The sequence below is a fragment of the Emys orbicularis genome, chromosome 10, assembly GCF_028017835.1.
Source record: "Emys orbicularis isolate rEmyOrb1 chromosome 10, rEmyOrb1.hap1, whole genome shotgun sequence".
Lineage (NCBI taxonomy): Eukaryota > Metazoa > Chordata > Testudines > Emydidae > Emys > Emys orbicularis.
In genome coordinates, this window is record NC_088692.1 from 18,693,380 (window position 1) to 18,714,125 (window position 20,746).

The 20,746-nt window shown below is 40.6% G+C and overlaps 1 protein-coding gene across 1 annotated transcript in view; it reads right to left on the bottom strand.

Moving 5' to 3' along the window:
* Positions 1 to 2,902: 2,902 nt before the first annotated feature.
* Positions 2,903 to 20,746, bottom strand: part of XYLT1 (xylosyltransferase 1) — a 324,163-nt gene continuing 306,319 nt past the window's right edge. The window contains exons 11-12 of the mRNA XM_065411535.1: positions 17,189 to 17,522; positions 2,903 to 3,225 (exon numbers count right to left, since the gene is read on the bottom strand). Coding sequence (XP_065267607.1) covers positions 2,903 to 3,225; positions 17,189 to 17,522 — 657 coding nt within the window. The remainder of the gene's footprint in view (positions 3,226 to 17,188; positions 17,523 to 20,746) is intronic.

A 20,746-nucleotide genomic window follows, 5' to 3' on the forward strand; every position in this document is an offset into this window, starting at 1 on the left:
ACTTATTATACATATAGACTCTTTTTGTTATTTAGAAAATAAAATACTATAAAATATTTCTTTTGAGATGTTTACAACATAGCATAAAATTTATGTCAGCAACAATTTTTTTTTAAAATTGTGAAATAGGAACTAAAACAAAGTCCTTTGAATCTGTTATATTTTAAATGATACAAGTGGTGGCTACTGTTCTATCCATAAAAGAGAGACTGGATTGTTTCCAACTTCTATTTGCGAAATTTAATAACGAGAACTTCCCAACAAAGCATTAAAAAAAACACTCCTTCTTAATAATAAAAAAGGTATCAAATTTAAAAACCTGGTTATCTCTGTGTGAGTGTGTGCGCAAGAGTCCAGATCTCATGAATTCATCAGCAGATTTAACTGGAATGATCTAAAGACTAGCAGAGTGGATGAATCTTATTATTTATACCCTAATCCATGACTGAATGTGATAATCTCCACTTGATCTGCAGGGCTTTAGTCATTGCAATTCCCATTGGGTCAATGTGGCTAAAACCCTAAATTCATAGCGGAGATTAGTGGTCCCCTGGAGATTTGACATTTGTGATGGAATGTTAGATAAAAACTATTATTTTTTAAAAAGCACTGAAAGAGAAGTGTTTCTATTACATAAACCTGTTGACAATGTTGGTCTGAACACACTCACCACTAGAGCCAGCTGAAAAACAGGAACATTGTTTAGACAGAAACTTTCCAACCAGCTCTAATAACTACAAGCTTTTCTAGAACTACAGATCCCAGACTGTCAAAATCAAGAAGGTAGAAAGAAAAGGAGGTCTGAGGAGGAAAAGGCCTTTTCTTAATAAAGGCAGCTTTAGTTAGTAAGATAAAATCTTCAAGCTGCAAAAGCAGCACCTACTAATTAGTCATTGACTAAAACATAAAAAATAAATATCTAAACTGTTCCTCCTATGTATCCACCTTTGTTCCAGATAAACATTTAAATGCTCTGCCTTAATGCCAGCACAGCTGACATTGCAATTTCAAGTCCAAAGCAAACTGCAGGAGCTTTAAACCAAATGGAGAAAAATATAACAAGCCATCGAGATCTCTGTTTTATGGTCATTTTGCAACCATTATTTAAAAGAGAATTCAACCTTTTTTTGTGATATGTGGTTATGAAAAGATTTAAGGGTCTATTTCCCCCCTGATGTGTGAGCTTAACTCTCATTAGCTGTAATGAAAGTTATACATGCCACAGAAGGGAAAACAGACGCCTTACTTTATTAAATTAACAAGGCATTTTATAATGAAACCCATCAAGGTTCCTTGAAGTTTCCAGGTACATTGTACTCAAGGGACCACAAAATAAAAGTGCACATTGCATGCAAAATGCTTCAGCTGGAGATGAATTTGCATACAAGAAAAACATTTTTAAAAGTCCTCAGAATTTAAAATTGGATTTTTTTCAGTGTTGAAAACTCAGGTTCAAATGATATATCACATCCGTATTTAAAACAGGATGCAGTCTGCCAAAGAGTCAAAAGGGTCAATACACGCAAGATTAGAGCTTGTTGATAAAAAATAAATAAATAAAATAAAAGCACTCTGAAGAATGGCATTTGCTCTCCTTCATTCAATTCATGGCTTCAGTCAGGAATCTCCATTACACTCAAGGTGCCACTCACCACCACATTCCAGATGTACCATGCAATCTCAAAACTATCCTTCTTCGTGAATGTTGGCAGGTCTGGGACCAATAGAGGCAATTAGTGTTAGACTCGTTAGCCACTACTTAAAATAGTGCAGAATCAGCTTGCTGCATAATTAGGTCCCAGTCTTTCGCCCACTGAAATCAATGGAAAAGCTTCCAAACCAAAATAATTAAAGGGCCAGATTCTGCCACTTTGACTAACTCAGAGTAGAATCTTACACTGTGAGTTGGCCAATTTAACCCAATCAAGCTACTCATGGAAAAGGGTATGCTGCCATGTGAGTATCACAGCCTGGGTCTGAGCATCCACACATACAAGCTGCATGCACAAACCCCCTGATGTATGTGGAATTTGCACATCCGCTTATATGCAGATGGTATTCTGCGTGGATTTTTTTAAAATGCAGATTTCAATGGGGACAAGAATCTGGACTTTGGGCAATGAGAATACTTGTTTTTAATACTGCAAGTGGTGCCCAGCCCTTGTGATGACTGATGACTAATCATAATAGGAATAAAACATATAATTTTATAACACTCATTTTGTTCAGAGATCATCAAATAGATGAGAATGTCTGACCTCTAAAAAGAGAGAGGAAACCTAATTCACCACTCTGTTAGTCTGGTTTCTTTGCCAGTGTGATGCACTCTGGTCTGAAACTGGAGTTAACACAATGATGAATCAAGCCTAGAATTTCTCAACATTAGTCAGGGTGTGTCCCAATTTTTTTACATCTTGTAAAACATTTTGACCATATTTTATAGATCATTCTTCCCATGAAAGATATATTGGAGTTTCTGGTTATTTATGTTAGCAAAATAATTAAAATGTAAAATATTCAAAATATACATAGGTGTTTTTGACAGAAGATATTTTTAGCAGCTGCTCCTTTTTTACCCTCTGAACATACCAGACGTGCTATGTTACCATTTCATAATCGGAGCAAGAAAATGTTGGAGCCTTTTAGATACAAAGTGAATGAAGTAAGGTTGTGACGCTATAAAAGATACAGAGGAGATGCACAGTGCTACTGAAGCTTAGATCGATGGATCTGAAGGAGAAACAATGCCAAAGATTTTGCCAGATTTTTAAAAATTATATATAGAGATGAGAAATAGACAACAAAAAGTTTCATCGAGGTTTTGGAATCTGTAGTCGGATTCATATATAAGCAAGGTTAAATTCTCTTTTAAAATCTGTGCCAAAGAAGGGTATACCAGATGCTACCTCAAACGCCCATCAGGTTTAATGGGACCCAGCTCTGACTTAGGGTCTGGGCTCAGAGAGCTCCAGGCTGTTTGACTGCAAGCCTGCATGACTGGACAGGAAGTTGGACCTGTGCTACAGACATCCACCGCTGACCATATGCTGCTGACCAAGGTGTCCACCCAATTCTCCAGCTTGGTACCTACGAGCGCTGCATTCTTTTTTGCCTGGTCCACTTGAGCTGCCTTGATAGGAATATTTAAAACCGGATTCAAGCCTTGGAAGCTCTGCTCCATGTATGCGTTCTTAGGAGGCCCACTATGCAACTTCATGGATTCTTCTGAAAATACAAAAAATAGAGCCCTGTAACAAATAGAGCATTTGGGATATAACTCTAGGACCTAAACAAAATGCAAAGGTTACTGGTGCACCAAACTTCATTTCCATAGCATTGACCAGGATGTTGAGATTGTCCTATGTAACCAGGATGTGTGGTCTGTTGGGCCCAGGCTTTTAGATCTCACATGCTCTAGGTTTTCCCATGCTCAAACATAACCCCAAATCATGAGACGGCTGCATTATCAGAATAATGAGGAGGTTGGTTTGAAAGTAATATTATCATCAATTCTTTGTATTACCATAGCACTGATGAGCCCTAGTCATGAGCCAAGACTTTATTAAACGAGGTGCTGTACAAACATAGAACAAAATGACAATCCACGTCCCAAAGAGCTTGCCCCGGTTACAAGAGAATCAGATAAATGGGTGAAGTTCAGAACTGGAACTTAAACAATGCTCAGTTCTGTTCTGTTCTGCCTAGACTCCACAATTTCCAACTGGGTTCTATCCCAACAGCAAACATAGATGGGCTGACTGAGTTAATCCTCAGATGGTGAAATGAGGACAGGGAAATGAACGGGCGGCCTAGAAAACCACTGTGATCATCACATCAAAGCTAGAGGACCAAGGGACTGTATTTCAAAGGAGAAAACAGTTAAATAATATTTGGTACAAAAAAGGCTGCCAAACTTTTTCAGCCTTAACGTGTTATCTTAAAGTGTTTGGTTTGGGGAAACGGCTGAGACTTGGGGCTGTTTTTTTCTGAACGGATTCACTCCTCCCTATCTTTGAAAGACTGGGGATATGTCACCATATATTTATCAGCTTGACCTGTCTCCAAAAACTGGGTGGCATCAGTCCCAGAACTTGGAAAGATAACATCGGTGTTGGACAGTGTAGATGGGGTTGATGTAATGAGTGACCCCAATGTGGTTCCTGGAAGCACTTCAGGTTGAACCGTTTTTATTGGAAACATATTTTTAATAGCAATCAAACTCTTGTGTGAGTAATGCACTGAAACAATTTCCTAATAATACCCTTCAGGGCACTGTGGTTGTTTTCCTTGCTGTAATTCTTCTAACTTACTAAAATGTGGCATATTGCCCAAAATCTTAATATTCAGTCATATCTATGAAATGACAAAAAGAAATAAAACAGAAACGAAAAGAAAAATAAACCTACTTAAGGCAAATACTAAGGCTATGTCTACACTTAAAATGCTACAGGGGCACAGCTGCTGCTTCAGTATCGACACTCACTACTGTGATGGGCTGGGTTCTCCTGTCAGTGTAGTTAATCCACCTCCCCAAGAGGCAACAGCTAGGCCTAGCCCCGTCCACACCAGGAGTTAGGTCAGCACAGCTACATCTCTCGGGTGTGGATTTTTCAGACCCCTGAAAGACACAGATATGCCTCATTGACTTCAGTGGGACTATTTGTAGAGTAAGGTACATGGAAGCACAATCTGGCCCTATGAAAATATTCACTATGTACCTTTCGCTAAAATGCGTTACAGGTGTGAATTCTCAGTTTATACACTTATTTCTTTCAGTTCTCAGTTCACTTCTTGTAACATCAGCACTCAGTGTTGCATAAAGGATTTGCTTAACTTTGCCAAGATACACATTGTCGAGAACACAAAACAGGCTCATTCAAGTCCCTCCAGGGCTAGGAAAGTCACATTATGTTCAGATTTCTTTTACAGGCCAGGAATCACACGCTAGTGTCCACAACTCCTGCCTCATGTCCATGCTGCTCCTTTATTCATCTGAAAGCCTATTTTAGCTAAGATAGTGCCTATCCCCAAACCCATTAGACAAAACAGGCTTGTGCCATGCAGATCGATCAGAAGCGCGTGTCTGACAGAGGACTGTAGTAGAAAACAAAACAAGGACACATAATTCAATTTCCTGCTTTGGAAGCAACTAAATATTCAAGATTGTTTGTAAACCTATTAATTAAAAGGGAACGCCTAAGCAAAAGAGCAAAACAAATAGAGTACTGTAACACTGCACTGACAGAGGTGCTGACTTTCAACTCAAACACAAAACCAAGGAACTGGCCACTTGTTAAAAGATCCAGTAGCACTTTCTGCTGGAATAAGGGTATTAATCTCTGGGTCCTTGACAAATTTGAATTTGAGCAATTATATTTTGACTTCATAACTCCTCCTTGTAGTTGCATGATATTTTGCATGTCCAACATTAAATTGTTGTGTTGCTGTGCACTATTGAGCAGTTGCTGTGTTGTCACGGAGCTGGCTGCATTTCAATGGGGAACAATACGATTTTGGCATACCATTTGTAAAAGTTTATAGTGCATTTTTAGATGGACTTATGTGAAAGGTATTCACAAAATATTAGTAGTAGTATATATCTATGCAGGAGAAAATTGTTTAACAGAATACTCTGCTTAAGAGAATAAAACACTATTTCCCATTTGACAGGAAGTCCTGTTGTAGCACAAAGTGGAAAGCTTTTTCTTTGGTTTAAAAGACAAGGTGTGGAGTTCAATAATTGCACTACTTAGATCTGGCACTTTTCATCCACTGATTTTAAACAGTTTTACCAAGTTTGGGCATCATTATCCTCATTTAAGACATAGGGAAACTGAGGCACAAAGAGGCAAAGCAACTTGTCCCGTGTCACACAGCAGGTCACTGGCAGAAATGAGAACAGAACTCAGATTTCTTGACTCCTCACTGATAGGATCACACTGCCTCCCATAGGCAACTTTTGTAAAAGATGCATTATGCTGTGACCCAGGGACCCCTTGATGCCAACTGGCAGAGGACATAAGGAGTGCATAGGGGTTTATAGGCATCTCCTGACTCTAACGTCTACATAATAGTGCACCAAAGCATGGCATGTGAGGTCTCTACGAACAGCCAATAACGCATTGGTCATTCTAATCATTGCAGGATGTATGTACGCATGATATTTAAGGACTTATGTATCTATACTGAAAACTATGTTCTTAAGGTATGTAAGTTAAGATAGCTCACCAGAAAGTTCAGGCCGGGGGCAGGAGACAGTTCTCTTCCATTGTGTAACTTACAATGTGAGTCTATCTGCATACAGAGCCACCAGCACAGTTTGCAAAAATTAACAGGAAAGAAGCCTACAGGAAAAAACGAGCACAGAGGAGGCTGTCCTGTTTATGAGTAAAGACAATGGATTGCTGGAATACATCTAGGATACAGGGGCATACCCAGGATACTTCACCTAGGGCACAAGTTGCCAGTCTACATGTCTTATGAACAGAGGCTCACAGCCAGCCAGGCTGTAAAATGTTAGGAGAAAGACTTTGGGGGTAAGCTAAACTCTACAGGACCTGGTTAGATAGGGCTAGGCTCTAGAATGCCTGTTATGATTTTATTTAATATGTAGCCATTTGTTTCCATTAAATCTACTTGCTTCTTCTCAAATCTATAGTCTTTGTTAAATAAACTTATTTTTTTCCACTGTAAACATATCTAAGTGCTGTGTGTTAAGGAGAGCGGTGATCCTGAGATGAAACTGGCAAGCTGAGGTGTACTACTCCTTTGGGACCTGTGAATTCTGTGAGCAGCCAGTGGAAGAGGGACTGGACACTCCATGGGGATGCTCAGAGGTTGGAGTGTGCCCATCGCTTTCCTGGAGAGGGACAGCAGAGCCTGTGTAGGCTGAGAGGGGAGTGCTTGTGGTGACCATGGCTGGTGGAGCTGACCGTCGGCAAGCACAGACATGGCTTCCTCACACTAAAGCCAGGTGGTAGCGAGGTGTCTCACAATCCTGGGTACTCCTGAGAAGCATCACATATGTAGCTAAGGCATTGATACTGTATATTAAATTGGTATATATGGCTCTGACCTTGCACTCCTCCCACAGGAAAAAAGCAAGGGGTGTAAGATCAGACCCCATACAGATAAAATTCATTTTACAGTAAGAACAGGCATGGTCATAACATACTATTGATAATTAATTACTCTGCAGTCACTAAGCCAAATTCTTTGTCAGAGTATACCCCTCTGATTTCAGTGGTGGGCATGAGCTGTACATCATTGCAAAATATAGCCTATTCATTCTAAATTACATTCTTAGGATAAAAATTTAGCTTCAATTTTTGTTGATTCTCCACACTGGGTGCACACTTGACTCCTCAGTAGCTTTTCCTAGTATAATTTCTCTTTCTCTAATGGCTGTGCGTTCCATAGTCTGTTGCAAAGACTAAAACTTCAGCACTCTTTTTTTGGGTCCTTCAATGTGCGGAAAAAGAAGTTAGAGAGCTGGAGAGAGGAGTGGAAAGTGTGGCTAGCTTGGTGCATAACACTGTGTTTGTAATTTTTTAAAACAATACAGATTGGAGTTTTTCTTGAATTCCACTGAACCCCTCAGGCAAGGAGGTAATTTTTTATTGACATTTTGTTTGTCTTGCTGCAAACAAGACAGTGTTGCATTTGCTCATTGTGAAGCTAATCGGCTTCTTGTCAACTGGATCTGAACTAAATTTCTAAGCAAATCCTTTTGCCTGTAGGGTTTTTCTCTGAATGAAAGCCTAGTGAATAACTGTTCTTCTGAAGCAATGTGTTTGCCTGCTGCTGTTGTTAGGTTTATCTGTCACATTACCTCTGGTTTCTCATCAGACACCTGAATTCACAGCAGTTGTGGCACTAGGTGTCACCATCATTATAATCCTTATTGGTGCAATTTGTATTGATTGAGCAACTGTGAGTAACCATTGATTTCCTCCCAAAAGAATAAGCAAAATGAAAGTTTCCCAGTATACATTAAACCGAATGATCTATAAATATGGATTATTAACTCACTAACATCAAGTAACAGTCACAGGGCACTGGGGTACATAGGCAGAACACTGTTATGACCCTTGGGTCCTATCAAAAGGGAGTTGTGGTGGCAGGGCACATGATTAGGAGGAAACATATGGCCTATAGGAAACCAGATTCCTGCCTCCTAGGCAAGAGCAGCAAACAGTTGAGACCCTGGCTCGGGGAAATGACAGATGTGGTGTCTCTCCACAGTAGCCAAGAAAGGGCTTTCCCAGAGGGGATGTATGTATCCTCCCTTTCCCAGGGGAGTACAGCAGGAAAGGTCTTTGTTACCAAGTGTTGTGTAGTATATTGAGCCTTTTTGGGGTCTTCTGTTTATTAATCAGCCTTCCCTGAGGAAAGGGATGGGGAAACACTTGAGCACTTGGGCTTTACTCGGGTTGCCTTTAGTGGTGACTCTGCCTGCGGGCTCACAGTAAGCTAGTTAGCTTTAAGGTAACAGATATTGTATGTGTGTTAAATGCATGACAATGGATTATCATCACTTCAGCTGGGAGAACACTGCAAAAACCTTGCCGTGAGTATAAGCTCAAATATAAACATGAAATTGCTTTGGCTTTACTCTTCCCCCTGCTGTTTGTTCTCTCTCAGGACTAACTGGGATGTTTCATATGTAATGGAGAACTTAACACAGCACAGAGGGGACGATGTTGTTGCAGTATAACTGCAGCGATGCTGCCCTGAGTACACGCACTGAGTTTCAGTCAGGACTGTGCTCAGGGTGGCTAGCCCGCTCCTCCATTTATGCAGCTGTGGCTACACAGTTATTTTTAGCATGCTAGCTTGATCAAAGCTAGCACAAATAGGCCTACCCGTGCTGGAAATTACTCCTCCAGCTCCAGTGCAGACTTTGGGTATGTCTACACTTTGGAAGTGTAATTTCCAGCTTGAGCAGGCAGACCCACGCTAGCTCTGGCTGAGCTAGCAAGCTAAAGCAGAAATGTAGCCGCAGCAGCATGAGGAGCTAGCTGCTCTGAGTCTGATCCTGTCTGAGATGATACGTATGTACTTGAGGCAACCAGCCCCTCCCGCTGCCGGGGCGACATTTCTTTTTTTTAGCTCTGATCAAGCTAGCACAGGTATGTCTCTTTGAACTAGAAATTACACCTCCAGCTTGAAGGGTAGACGTACCACAAGTGACTTGCCCCAGGTCACACGACAAGTCTTTTGTGGAGCAGGGAACTGAACCCACGTCTCCCAAGTCCCAACCACTGGACCATCCTTCCTCTCATACTTCTCCCCATATCTGTCATCCCTCCACCCCCCACTTCAACAAATATCCTCACTGATTCTATTCTAGTCCTTGCACTGTTCCAATGTCCTCTCCCCAGCTCCTTAACTCTGGGTCTCATGCTGACACCTGCCTCTCTGCGGGGAGGGAGAACCAGCTGTGCTGGTCAGGCAGCGTGAGGGGAAATAAGGAGATGATGCAGGGCACTGAAAGGATCAAAATGCAGCCAGTGTGTTCTGTGGCCTGCGTGCTAATTGCCAAGGAGCCTGAGGCAGGAAGGGGGAGAGCTGGTAAATGGGGTTGATGAGAATAGTTTTAAAAAACAACCAAGCGTGCGACCTAGTAAGCTGCTGCCTGTGATATGTATATGCAGCAGCACAGGATGCCAGACAGCAAGGAGCCATTTTTTACATGCTAATGGCTTCTGAAGTGCTAATGGCTTCATGAGATGGAAAAGGGATGGGTAGCTGGAAATGATGGTATATGTGGAGGAGCTATATTTTGTGCAGGATGATGGGAGAGAGAGGTGAAGAAGGAGGGAGATACACCAGTCTTCTTTTAAAGTTACTGTAACCAACATGGGGTAAAAAAAACTGTCAAGATTGTGGGACGCAGACCATATCTGGGATTTCTCTTCCTGCCCTGTCAGCAACTCCACCCTCCAAACATATCAAAGTACAACCATTTTGATAATTCCACTATACCAAAGTCCTATGCTCTTTGGAATCACATAGCATTCTTTACATTTAAGTACCCACCGTAGTGCTTTAACTGCAAACCTATGTAATAACTACAATCGCCTAAATGGACACCAGTTCCTACACAAAACATTTTTCTTTTTGTTAAAACAACCTAGGAAATTCACTGAAAGAAACCCTTTGTTAATGCAGAGTTAAGGTCGCCCAGTAGTATCTTGTGCCCTTCCAGTATGTGAAGTTCAGCAAAACTCAAACCTCTGAAAACCAGGAAATACAGAGTTAAGGTACACACAAATATAACCTTAACTTTGCCCTCTAGGGCAATGATCTAATAAGTTCATAACACACATGCTCACTGTAACCTTAAGAAACCCCCAATATCTTAGCTACACATGATGTTTCCCAGGGTTATGAGGCGCCTCATTACCTCCTGGCTTTAGTGGGAAGAAGCCATGTCTGTGCCTGCCAGGGGTCAGCTCCCCAACTCCACCAGCAAAGGGGTCACTGTTTTGTAACAGTTACTCCTTACAGGCCTGACAAACTCGCTACAGCTAGCACAATGCTTTTATGCTACTTATCCATAAATGATGTCCTGTAAGATCTTAAGTGAAAGCCAGGATCATGCTGATCATTAATATAGTTGTGAAATGTATGTATTGATATTATGGAAAAAGTTATATATGCATAATGAAAATATGGTCCTAAAGTCTGAATCATGGCAGAGTTGACAACCAGGTTTTTGCCAGACAAAGGATATATGTTCACCTTTCTGCCTTGGTTGACATGTAAATTAAGCACTGAGAGACAACACAACGGAGTCCCTGTTTGTATATGAAGTCAACATGAGGATGTGATGGCAACATAGAGTCTGCACAGCGGGGAATAAGCCCTGGGGGAGGCATCCTGACTCTGAGGACAAAACAATGAATTTTGGGGGACATAAGGAGAAAGTAAAAGGACACCTCTTTATCCTGCACCTGAGGAAGTAACTGAGCAGTGTGACTACATTCATGAAAATGGAATCCCAAGCAGCGTAGGATGGAAATGATGCAAGTAAATTTTGGGTGAGATGAAATTGCTCTTTAGACAGACTATTAGCCTGGTAAAGTTAAATTTAGTCTCTAAATAGTGTGCACTGATGTTGTTTTATATGTAACCTTCTGTTACTATTATCCTCACTCACTATCTTTTAACCTTTGATAATAAACATATGATTGTTGCCACTATAAATATACCTCAGTGCTGTGATGTTACACAGGAGCTGTTCCTCAGTTGTACACACCATATGATTTGATTCAACATCCCCTTGGGGATAGAAAACCTGGTATTTCTGTGAGTAGCCAGTGACAGGGGCTTGATATCACAGGGGAATGCCCAGCGACTGGGGTGCACCTACTGTTAACCTGCAGAACAAAGTGAGGACTGGCATTGCCCTGAGGAGGTTGGTTGGGTGACTAAGAGGCTAGTGTCAGTTAACCACTGCAATTCTCTTTCTCAGTTGCTGGAGGCAGGGGGTAACAAGGCAACTCACAGTCCTGGGCACCCCAAGAACCATCACACTCGCCTTCTGCCTTTGCATATGGTGCAGCACACTCAGGGAATAGGGCACATGATCACTGTAGCACAGAGTCAGACACCTTGTCTTTTCTAAGACAAAACTTGTGTTTAGGTGAGCTGTGCTAACCAGGAGCAATCTACCCCTGCTCTGCTCTCAAACACTGAGCCTGCTCCACAGAAACAGTCCTATCGACTACTTTTTACAACCCCTTCACTCTTACATGCAGGATTCCATATAACACAACACTTTTACCTACATAACACCCGTACACCACCCTCATATCCCACCTCCTTGCTGACAATCTCCATGGTAAGATGACCCCTTCACATTGCTGCTGACACGTTACACAACTCAGTGCTCAAATGAGGTAAACTGCATCGCTCAGGGTACATGCACTAGTTTTCTTTCATATGCAGTGAGAGGCAGGCAGAGGCACTTAGAACATGTCCCTGCCCCATAGGTACAGGGCTCCCCAGATCACCTCATATCATGACAGCTCTGCCAAGCTTCTCCACCATTCAATACAGCTACACCTGACACAAGGAACGCAGCTGGAGAGCACCACATAAATCCAAGTGGCTCTTGCCAGCTCCGGGTGACAGAGTTAAGGTTGTGCTGGTATGTACCTTAGCTATTTCCTGGTTTTCAGAAGCGTAAGTCTGGGTTCAGAGGTATGAGTTTTGCTGAACTTGACATTCTGGAAAGGCACTACTAGGACTGAACTCTGTGTTAAGAAAGATTTTTTTTGTCAGTGAATTTACCACCTCTCCCAGAGAGAGTGTCAAAGCTCCTGTGCTTATAAGGCAATTCATCCAACCAGGAAAAAGAAATAGCACCATGTGACTTAAGAGACCCTTTGCAACAGCTGGCTCAAATGCTGAATGGTGTGTATCCAGTAACCACACAAGACTGTTCCTGATCAGCGAACAAAATAAAATAATAAAAATAAAAGCATTAGTGGCAGATCCCTGGTCTGGCCTAAGGGCAAAGCAGAGCTGAAAGGGTGGCTGCCTGTGTGGCTCCCTAGTCCTGGAGTTGGCAAGGGGCCGGCTTCACCCCCGCACTTCAAGTTATTCCTGGCTCTCTTGGGAATGTTCCAGTACCTGGGGATCACAAGACGGCATTGGCACTTGTTCCTATTCCCTCCTCCCTAGTGACATATTCTATACTAGGTCCAGTAGGGGGTGGAGTAGAGCTGTTTACAAAGGGATTCCCAAGGTAGCCCTGTGAGCTTTGCAGTGATGGAGTGGCACAAAGCAGCTGGACCATAGAGGAGTACTGGTGCCTGAGTTATTTATTCTGTGAATTATTTCCTCGGCTCTAACATTCACTGTAGTTTTGCCACCGCAAAAGAAATGGTGCGACTACAACATGTTGTAAATTGCTTATTCTCAAAAAGGGGTTTTAACAATCAAATGGTACTTAAAACAACAGAATATCAGTCCTAATAAGTAGCAAGACAACAGACCGTAGGAGTCTGGGTGCCTAGCAAGATATGAAGTGATGTTGAGTTCCTTCAACAGATACAAAGTGTGCATGAATCAGCAGTACTGCATGGTCTGAAGTGTTCTATTCCCATTCAAAATTGGAATTAAAACCAGAACTTCAAGATATTTCCAAGCCATATAACATAATTCTGACGGATATACTTATAACTGGTGAGAATGTAAAAGTAAAATCAATGTCCATATTTTCTCTGAGAGTTGTGAGGAGGGGTTTGGTAGGTTTTCCGGCTCCCAGATCCTTGTGTTCTGTGTCATCTCATCGTCTCTGTAACCATCTTCTTCCTTTTCTGTTCCCCCCGCCCCTGAACTCTGCAGAGGTTTAATCTTTGTGGCATTCTGGTTGCCCTTAGCAACTCTCCTATGTCTCATCAGTGCATATGGACTCATTAGTTGGAAATTTAAAAAGGCATTCTTCATTTAGATGTTGAAATAAACTAAACCTGGCTGGTAACTTTGCCAGAATTATTTTTTTCCAATACAGTTTGAGTGTTGTGAATCACAATATAGGAATGAACACATTTTATTTTGATTATCTAACAGAGATCTGAGTGTGATGTTCTTCCTTTCAAGCAAATAGTAAACAAAAAACCCTTTCAAGGAAAGTTCTGAACTTTTAGCTTATCTTATGTGAATTGATAGATTCCGTGCAAGTCCTTGCTTAGATTTAACTCTGCTGTGATTTCTGAGACAGAGTTTCCTAGCTTTGCTGCGAGAAGCATGACCTGGTTAGTTGTCTTTTTGTCTTAACTGTTGCTACTGTGTATTTCATGGCAAAGTCATTACAACTTTGTGTGTGTAAACAGATAATGTTAACGCAGTATTCCCTGTACTTTATTCAGGAAATATTGCCCAAACTGTGATAACATTCATTGCTTACAAAGGGAACTGTAAAGATTTTAAATGGTTTTCCCTGTAACACAAAATACTTTGCATTCACATACTATCACTTTCCAGTGCCAAAGAACACTGCAAAATTAAGTAATTTTCAAAACACCTCAGTGAGTTAGGTAAAAATGTTATATTACCACAATCCCCCTTGGTTTAGGCAGGCAAACATTTCCGTCCACACAAGGGGTATTTGCACTTGTAGATTAGGCATAGGCAGGGCTGGCTCTGGCTTTTTTGCCGCCCCAAGCAAAAAAAAAAACAAAAAACAAAAACCTGCGGGGTGGTGGGAGCAGCAAAGCAAAAAAAAAAAAAAAGGATTGGAGGGAAGCCGCCCCTTAGAATCTGCCGCCCCAAGCACGAGCTTGCTCGGCTGGTGCCTGGAGCCGGCCCTGGGCATAGGGAATTATGCATGACTGCCTCTGAAAATCTGGGTGAAAGTGATTTACCAAAGGCCTCAGTAGATGTCAGAGTAAGGACTAGAACTCAATAGTTCCTGGTTACTCAATCCTCTATCCCACATTTCCATCACAACTGGAACCTGATCCAAAGCCCCTTGAAGTTAATAGATGGACTCTCACTAACTTCAATGGGCTTGACTCAAGCTCCCATTCTTCATCTTCAGTGAGGAGATACAGGGAATCCTACATTTTTTCAGGACTGGAAAGTCTGATGGCTTGATTTTCCACATGAAGCATCCAAAAATGCACACATGTGCATACACTGCTTGACTGTGTGCACCAATCAGGTGATCTAACCAAGCCTTGTTTTACCAGAGGCCCCATCACTGTAGTTCTGCAGCAACCACTGGTCAAGTCATGCATGTAATTATCCGTGTGTGTGCGCAACTGCCTGATTTGTGCAAACATTCCCTGCAAGTGCAAATTATGCACAGTAATGTGGACACATTTTTGGTGTGTAATTGTGTATGCCTTAGTTTGGAAGTGAGATCCTATATCAACAGTATGCTGGAAAAATGGGCCTAGCATTGTACCAAACATGTACAGTACTGAATTGTACTATGAAGCCAGTTTTTCAAGTAATAATGCATTTTCCAAGGCAGAACATATGACAAGTATTCTAGTATTTAGAAAATCTCGTAATAAAAATGAATTGCTCTCTTCTGTTGACAATTCCTGAATGTGATGCTGATGTGTAATTTTTTTTCAATCTTAAGACAAGACTAATAGCATTGTTCCTTGATTCTATAAGCCTTTTTGGCAGCCTTTGTATTGTTTGTAACTGTAACAGAAATTGTTCTTTTAGAAGTTCTAATTTTTCTGCCATAGCTGCGCAATGCCATTATTTGGCATAGAAAACTGTTTAAATAATAAAGTGGTGACAAACTGACAAAAGCTGGGAAATCAAAGCTAAATGACAATTTTCCGCCTGGAGCACAATATTGTGCCTGAGTGGGAAAACAGAGATTTTCATTGTGAATGCTGATATAACCTTAACTACAGTGGTGTCTCTCTATCTGCCCCTGGAATTAATTTCTCTTTCATTTTCACATCAGATTTCTGAGATAACACGTCACTAGCAAAGCACTCCTGATGCTTTTTTGCTTGCTTGCTTTTAGCAAACAATATTGCTTCCAAGCCTTATATCCAACACCTGTAGTAAACTACAATTACCACAGTAACTTTGGCTGCTTAACAAAAAAAAATATATATGGGCCTTATCTTCTCCCAGTGAAGTCAATGGGTCAATTTTTTTGTCTGTTACATCAGTGTAAATCTGGAGTAACTCCACTGAAATCAATGGACTCATTCTGGATTTAGAATTTGAACCAATGCGAGTTTTGTCTTTGACTTCACAGAGAGAAGCCTCCTGACTAAAGTCTGGGAAATGCTTGATTGTCCACTGGGTCCCAGAGCAATGTAGTGAAAAGAAGCAAGTTTGTAACTGCTACACAGCCTGGGTATATACATCTTCTATTCAACCTATTCAGACAGTTAAATTAGCAAAGAACATAGAATAAATTAATTTAAGAGAGACAAATCAGTAACACCCACATTTAGGAGCTGGTTGACTCAAATCCCAAAAATGTATTCCATCCAAACATGTTAGAAGAAAAAAAATCAGTAAGTTAGCTGTTCTTGTAAAAAAATGTGTGGAATCAAGCTCCTGTTGAGGAAGATTAGGATTGCATTTGCTCTCAGCAGTTGCCTGGTGATATTTGCATTACTGAAGCAGCATGTTACACTGTAAGGTAAATGCCTGACTCAGTTTATTTGCTCCTCTGTCAGAAAGACGAAGAATTTCTGAAAACTAAATAGGATAGTTTATATATTTGGCCACTTTATAATGGCTGATGCTATGAATATTAATGGCATTTCACAGTGTAAAAAAAGTATGGCAAAGATATTCACAGCAACAAACTTGCTCTGATCTCAAAGGTGTGACTTGGAAGTGCTTTCACCACTTGTAGGCCAATATACTTGATACATGCTAAAGAATATTCAAATGAATTGATTTTCTAATGGAAACTGCAGTCAGGGTTTCTAACAGCATGTTCTAACAGTATTAGAGAGGAATAGATGGTTCAGACAGCTAGATGATTCTGTGGTAGGAAAAGAAGTACCTTTCTCTTAAGAGAATAAGCTTTGGTTTGGTCTTAAGCATTTTGGGGTCATCTACAATTTCAGATGCACAGGATCTTATCTTGAGGGTAACAGGGAAGGTCTAGACAGCTATGGGGAAAGGTTGGAACGGTTGTTTGGGAAGGAGATGGGGTTATAGCACACATCACAGGTAATTTTGATGAATCCAACATTTCATAAACTAATATTCTTACCATTATACATAAGGACTTTGTCATGCAAACAACATAAACAGTGTAAACCTCTTTGAACAAATAAGTGAAAGAAGCAGCAAAGAAAGGAAATGGCCTATTCCTGTTTGCTTGTATTTTTCAATTATTGTTTGCATAGTTGCTCTTTGATTATGAAATGTCTAAAAGTTCTTTAGGTTCTGAATTGTGTATATTTTAAATCCTTTATTTTATAGAAATGAATGGTCTTTTGTCCAAAGTTCCTATGTTTTACAGAATGGATTCAGCTACTTTCACTCATCTTCAAAACACAAACTTCTTCATATTTAATATCTAAACTATTCCTTTTTTTTGGTACTTTTCCTGTGTAGTGGTACTGTGATTTTTAATCACAGCATTGACAGTGAATGAAATATTCTTTGATACTAGTACTTTACATCTATTCTGAAAACTTTAATACCTACTGTACTTATAAAAAACACTTACCTTGTTTGATAGGTTGCCTGTTGGAGAATGTAAGAGGAGTAACAAGGAATTTGGTTTCAGCTACAGGTACCCAGCGGTGCAGAATTTTAATGGTCCAGACTCCAGGCCGCAGTGGCAAATTCAAAGGTGGTTTGTAGTGAGTAAATTCTGCACTAGATTCAATAAGGATATCATATGTAGCTGCGATTACATTGATAGGGTCCACCCAGATCACAGTGACTGTGACATTAGGGCCTTTTCCCCACTTCTGCATGCCAACTGGTTCGTCCATCGGCCCAATAAGTCCTCCAAAGTTCCGAAATATCCTTTCCTTGGCATCCCAGTCAGTGCCAATCTGAAATTAAAGACGATATTACTACTACTGTTGTCTCTGTAAACAAATCTAAGGTCCTGATCCTGCAAATTCTATCCCACTCTCATTGACAGGACTATTCACATGCTTAAACTAAAAATGTGTGTATGTGTTTCTAGGATCAGGGCATAAATCTGTTATTTACAGAAACACACACACACACTACCTCTGGACAATGACATGAATCAGGATCGGTCAGTGTTATAATACTGGCATTAAAACATGCTTTGAATGGAAATTCAACAAACAAACTTAAATTTGGTAACAAGCTTTTTAAACATTTAAAAAAAGCCATTGCAAATATTAAAGTTGGCAGATTATTGATCCAGAATGAGAACTTAGAACATTTAGTGTTTAAGCAATAAATAAAAAAAGATTAATTTATGGTCCAAATGTAGCTACTGAATATTCACTGCAGTAGCTTTTGTCTTTAATCCATGTGCATTGCCCAGTACAGACACTTTGTAATGAGAGATCAGAGCTTTTTAATGTATTGTAAGAAGTAAGCACAAATTAGCTTGGCAGGGGAGCTTAGTTTTTACACATGGACACATTAGCGGGAAATCCTCAATCCTGAGCGGGATGCTCAAAAGACCATGTAGACATGTAAATGCCTGTTTTAGGTACATAACTGCTGATTTGGGCAGCGAGATGTTCTGTTGAGATGCCCAGGTTTCAAAAGTTAAAGCAAGAACTGCAATGAGTCCAATGACCTGATATGGGTTTGAGTGAGCCTTTGACTAGACACCATGTGAACGGGAGAGGTTCTCTCTCTATTGTGTTTTGCTTTTGTTGTTGAAAGAGGAAAATTAATTTGGAAAAGTCTATAGTCAGAGAAAGGTAAGGAAACCGCAGACTCAGACTGGATTCCCATGTCACCCCTTTGCCCAGCACTGTTCATTAACCAAACATAATATACTGAACCTTGATCGCCAGAATTGTGTAGTTTGGGCCCAATCCAGTTGCTTTCAAAGTCAACGGCTTCAATGGAACTTGACTCAGGCCCTACTTAATTTACAGATCAGACACTGCCCCCAGCTCCTCAGCAGTCACGGCACTCCCTTCCTGATTGGTACCAGGGGATTATTACTGGTAAGCCCTATTCTTACTGTCACAGCATTAACGTTCTTCTTTTATTTACTAGCAGTAAAGTAGCTGATTCACATCCCACAGTAAATATTTAATAGACCTTTCATTTTCCTAGCAGCTTTCATATTTCACTGCTCTTAATATGGGATTTAATGGCTCACCTGTAACCCACGGATAATGTGAATTTACCAGCCTTTGCTTATACATTAAAGAGAGAAATATCTGTAAACAGATAGCACAAAGGCATACATAATAGTCAGCCCTTTCTGAAAGGCATTTTTTTCACCCAAACTGCCTATTATAGCATATGTTTATGTATAACTATCTAGCTGGGGATAACCACACACACATGCGCAGGAGCCTTCCTTCTTGGATGACTGAGGTGCTAAAGGAGCATTCAAGGAAGACAAGGCCATTGTGGAGAAGCTAAATGAATCCTCTGCATCAGTCTTCACTGCAGAGGATATGGGAGGATCCTGACACCCGAGCCATTCTTTTTAGGCGGCAAACCTGAGAAATTGTCCCAGATTGAGATGTCAAGTAGAGGAGGTTTTGGAACAAACTGATAAATTAAACAGTAACTAGTCACTAAGACCAGATGGTATTCACCCAAGAGTTCTGGAGGAACTCCAATATGAAATATATTAACTGTGGTATGTAACCTTAAATCAGCCTCTATATCAGTGAGCAGCGGATAGCTAATGTAATACATATTTTTAGAAAACAGTTTCAGAGGCAGTCCCGGTGAGCCTAACTTCAGTAGCCGGCAAACTGCTTGAAACGATAGTAAAGAACAAAATTATCAGACACAAATAAATATGGAATGTTGGGGAAGAGTCAACATGGTTTTCGTAAAAGGAAATCATGCCTCACCAATATATTGGAAATCTCTGAGGGAGTCAACAAGACTGTGAACAAGGTGTCCCACAGGATACAACATACTTGAACTTTCAGAAAGCCTTTGACAAGGTCTCTCACCAAAGGCTCTTAAGCAAAGTAAGCAGTTATGGAGTAAGAGGGAAGGTCCTCTCATGGATCAGTAACTAGTTAAAAGATAGGAAACAGAGTAAGACTAAATGGTCAGTTTTCAGGTTGCAGAGAGGTAAATAGTGGGATCCCCCCAGGCTCTGTACTGGGACAAGTGCTGTTCAACATATTCATAAATATGAATATGGAAAAGGAGGTGAATAGCGAGGTGGGAAAATCTGCAGATGATACAAATTACTTAAAATAGTTAAGTCCAAAGCTCATCGCGAAGAGCTACAAAGGGATCTCACAAAATCGGGTGACGGAGAGACAAAATGGCAGATGAAATTCAATGCTGACAAGTGCAAAGTAATGCTTACTGGAAAAACATAATCCCAACTATACATACAAAATGATGGGTTCTACATTAGCTGCTACTACTCAAGAAAGAGCTTTTGGAGTCATTGTGGATAGTTCTCCGAAAACATGTGATCAAGTGTGAAGTGGCAGTCAAAAAAAGTAATGATGTTAGGAACCATTAGGAAAGGTATGGATAATGAAACATAAAATATCATAATACCCACAACTTTAATATTGTGTAAAGTTCTGGTCACTCCATCTCAAAAAAAGATATATTAGAACCGGAAAAGGTGCAGAGAAAGGCAATGAAAATAATTAGGGGTATGGAACAGCTTTCATATGAGGGGAGATTAAAAAGATTCGGACTTTTCAGTTTAGAAAGAGATGACTCAGGGGGGATATGAGAGAGATCTATAAAATCATGAATGGTGTGGAGAAAAAGTGTTATTTACCCCTTCACATAACCCAGGGGTCACCCAATGAAATTAATAGGCAGCAGGTTTAAAACAAACAAAAAGATGTACTTCGCACTACACACAGTCAACCTGTGGAAGTTGTTGCCAAGGAGGAAAGGTCCATCAGTGACTATTAGCCAAGATGGTTGGGGATGCACACCCACACTCTGGCTGTCACTAAACCTCCAAGTGCCAGAAGTATTTGGCATTGTATGCTGTCAGAGACAAGATACTGAGCTAGAGGCTGATTGGTCTGACGCAGTATGGCCGTTCCTAAGTTATGATAATGTTTTTCCTTCCCACGAGGGTAGTGACCACCCAAAGCTGGCCTGCCAC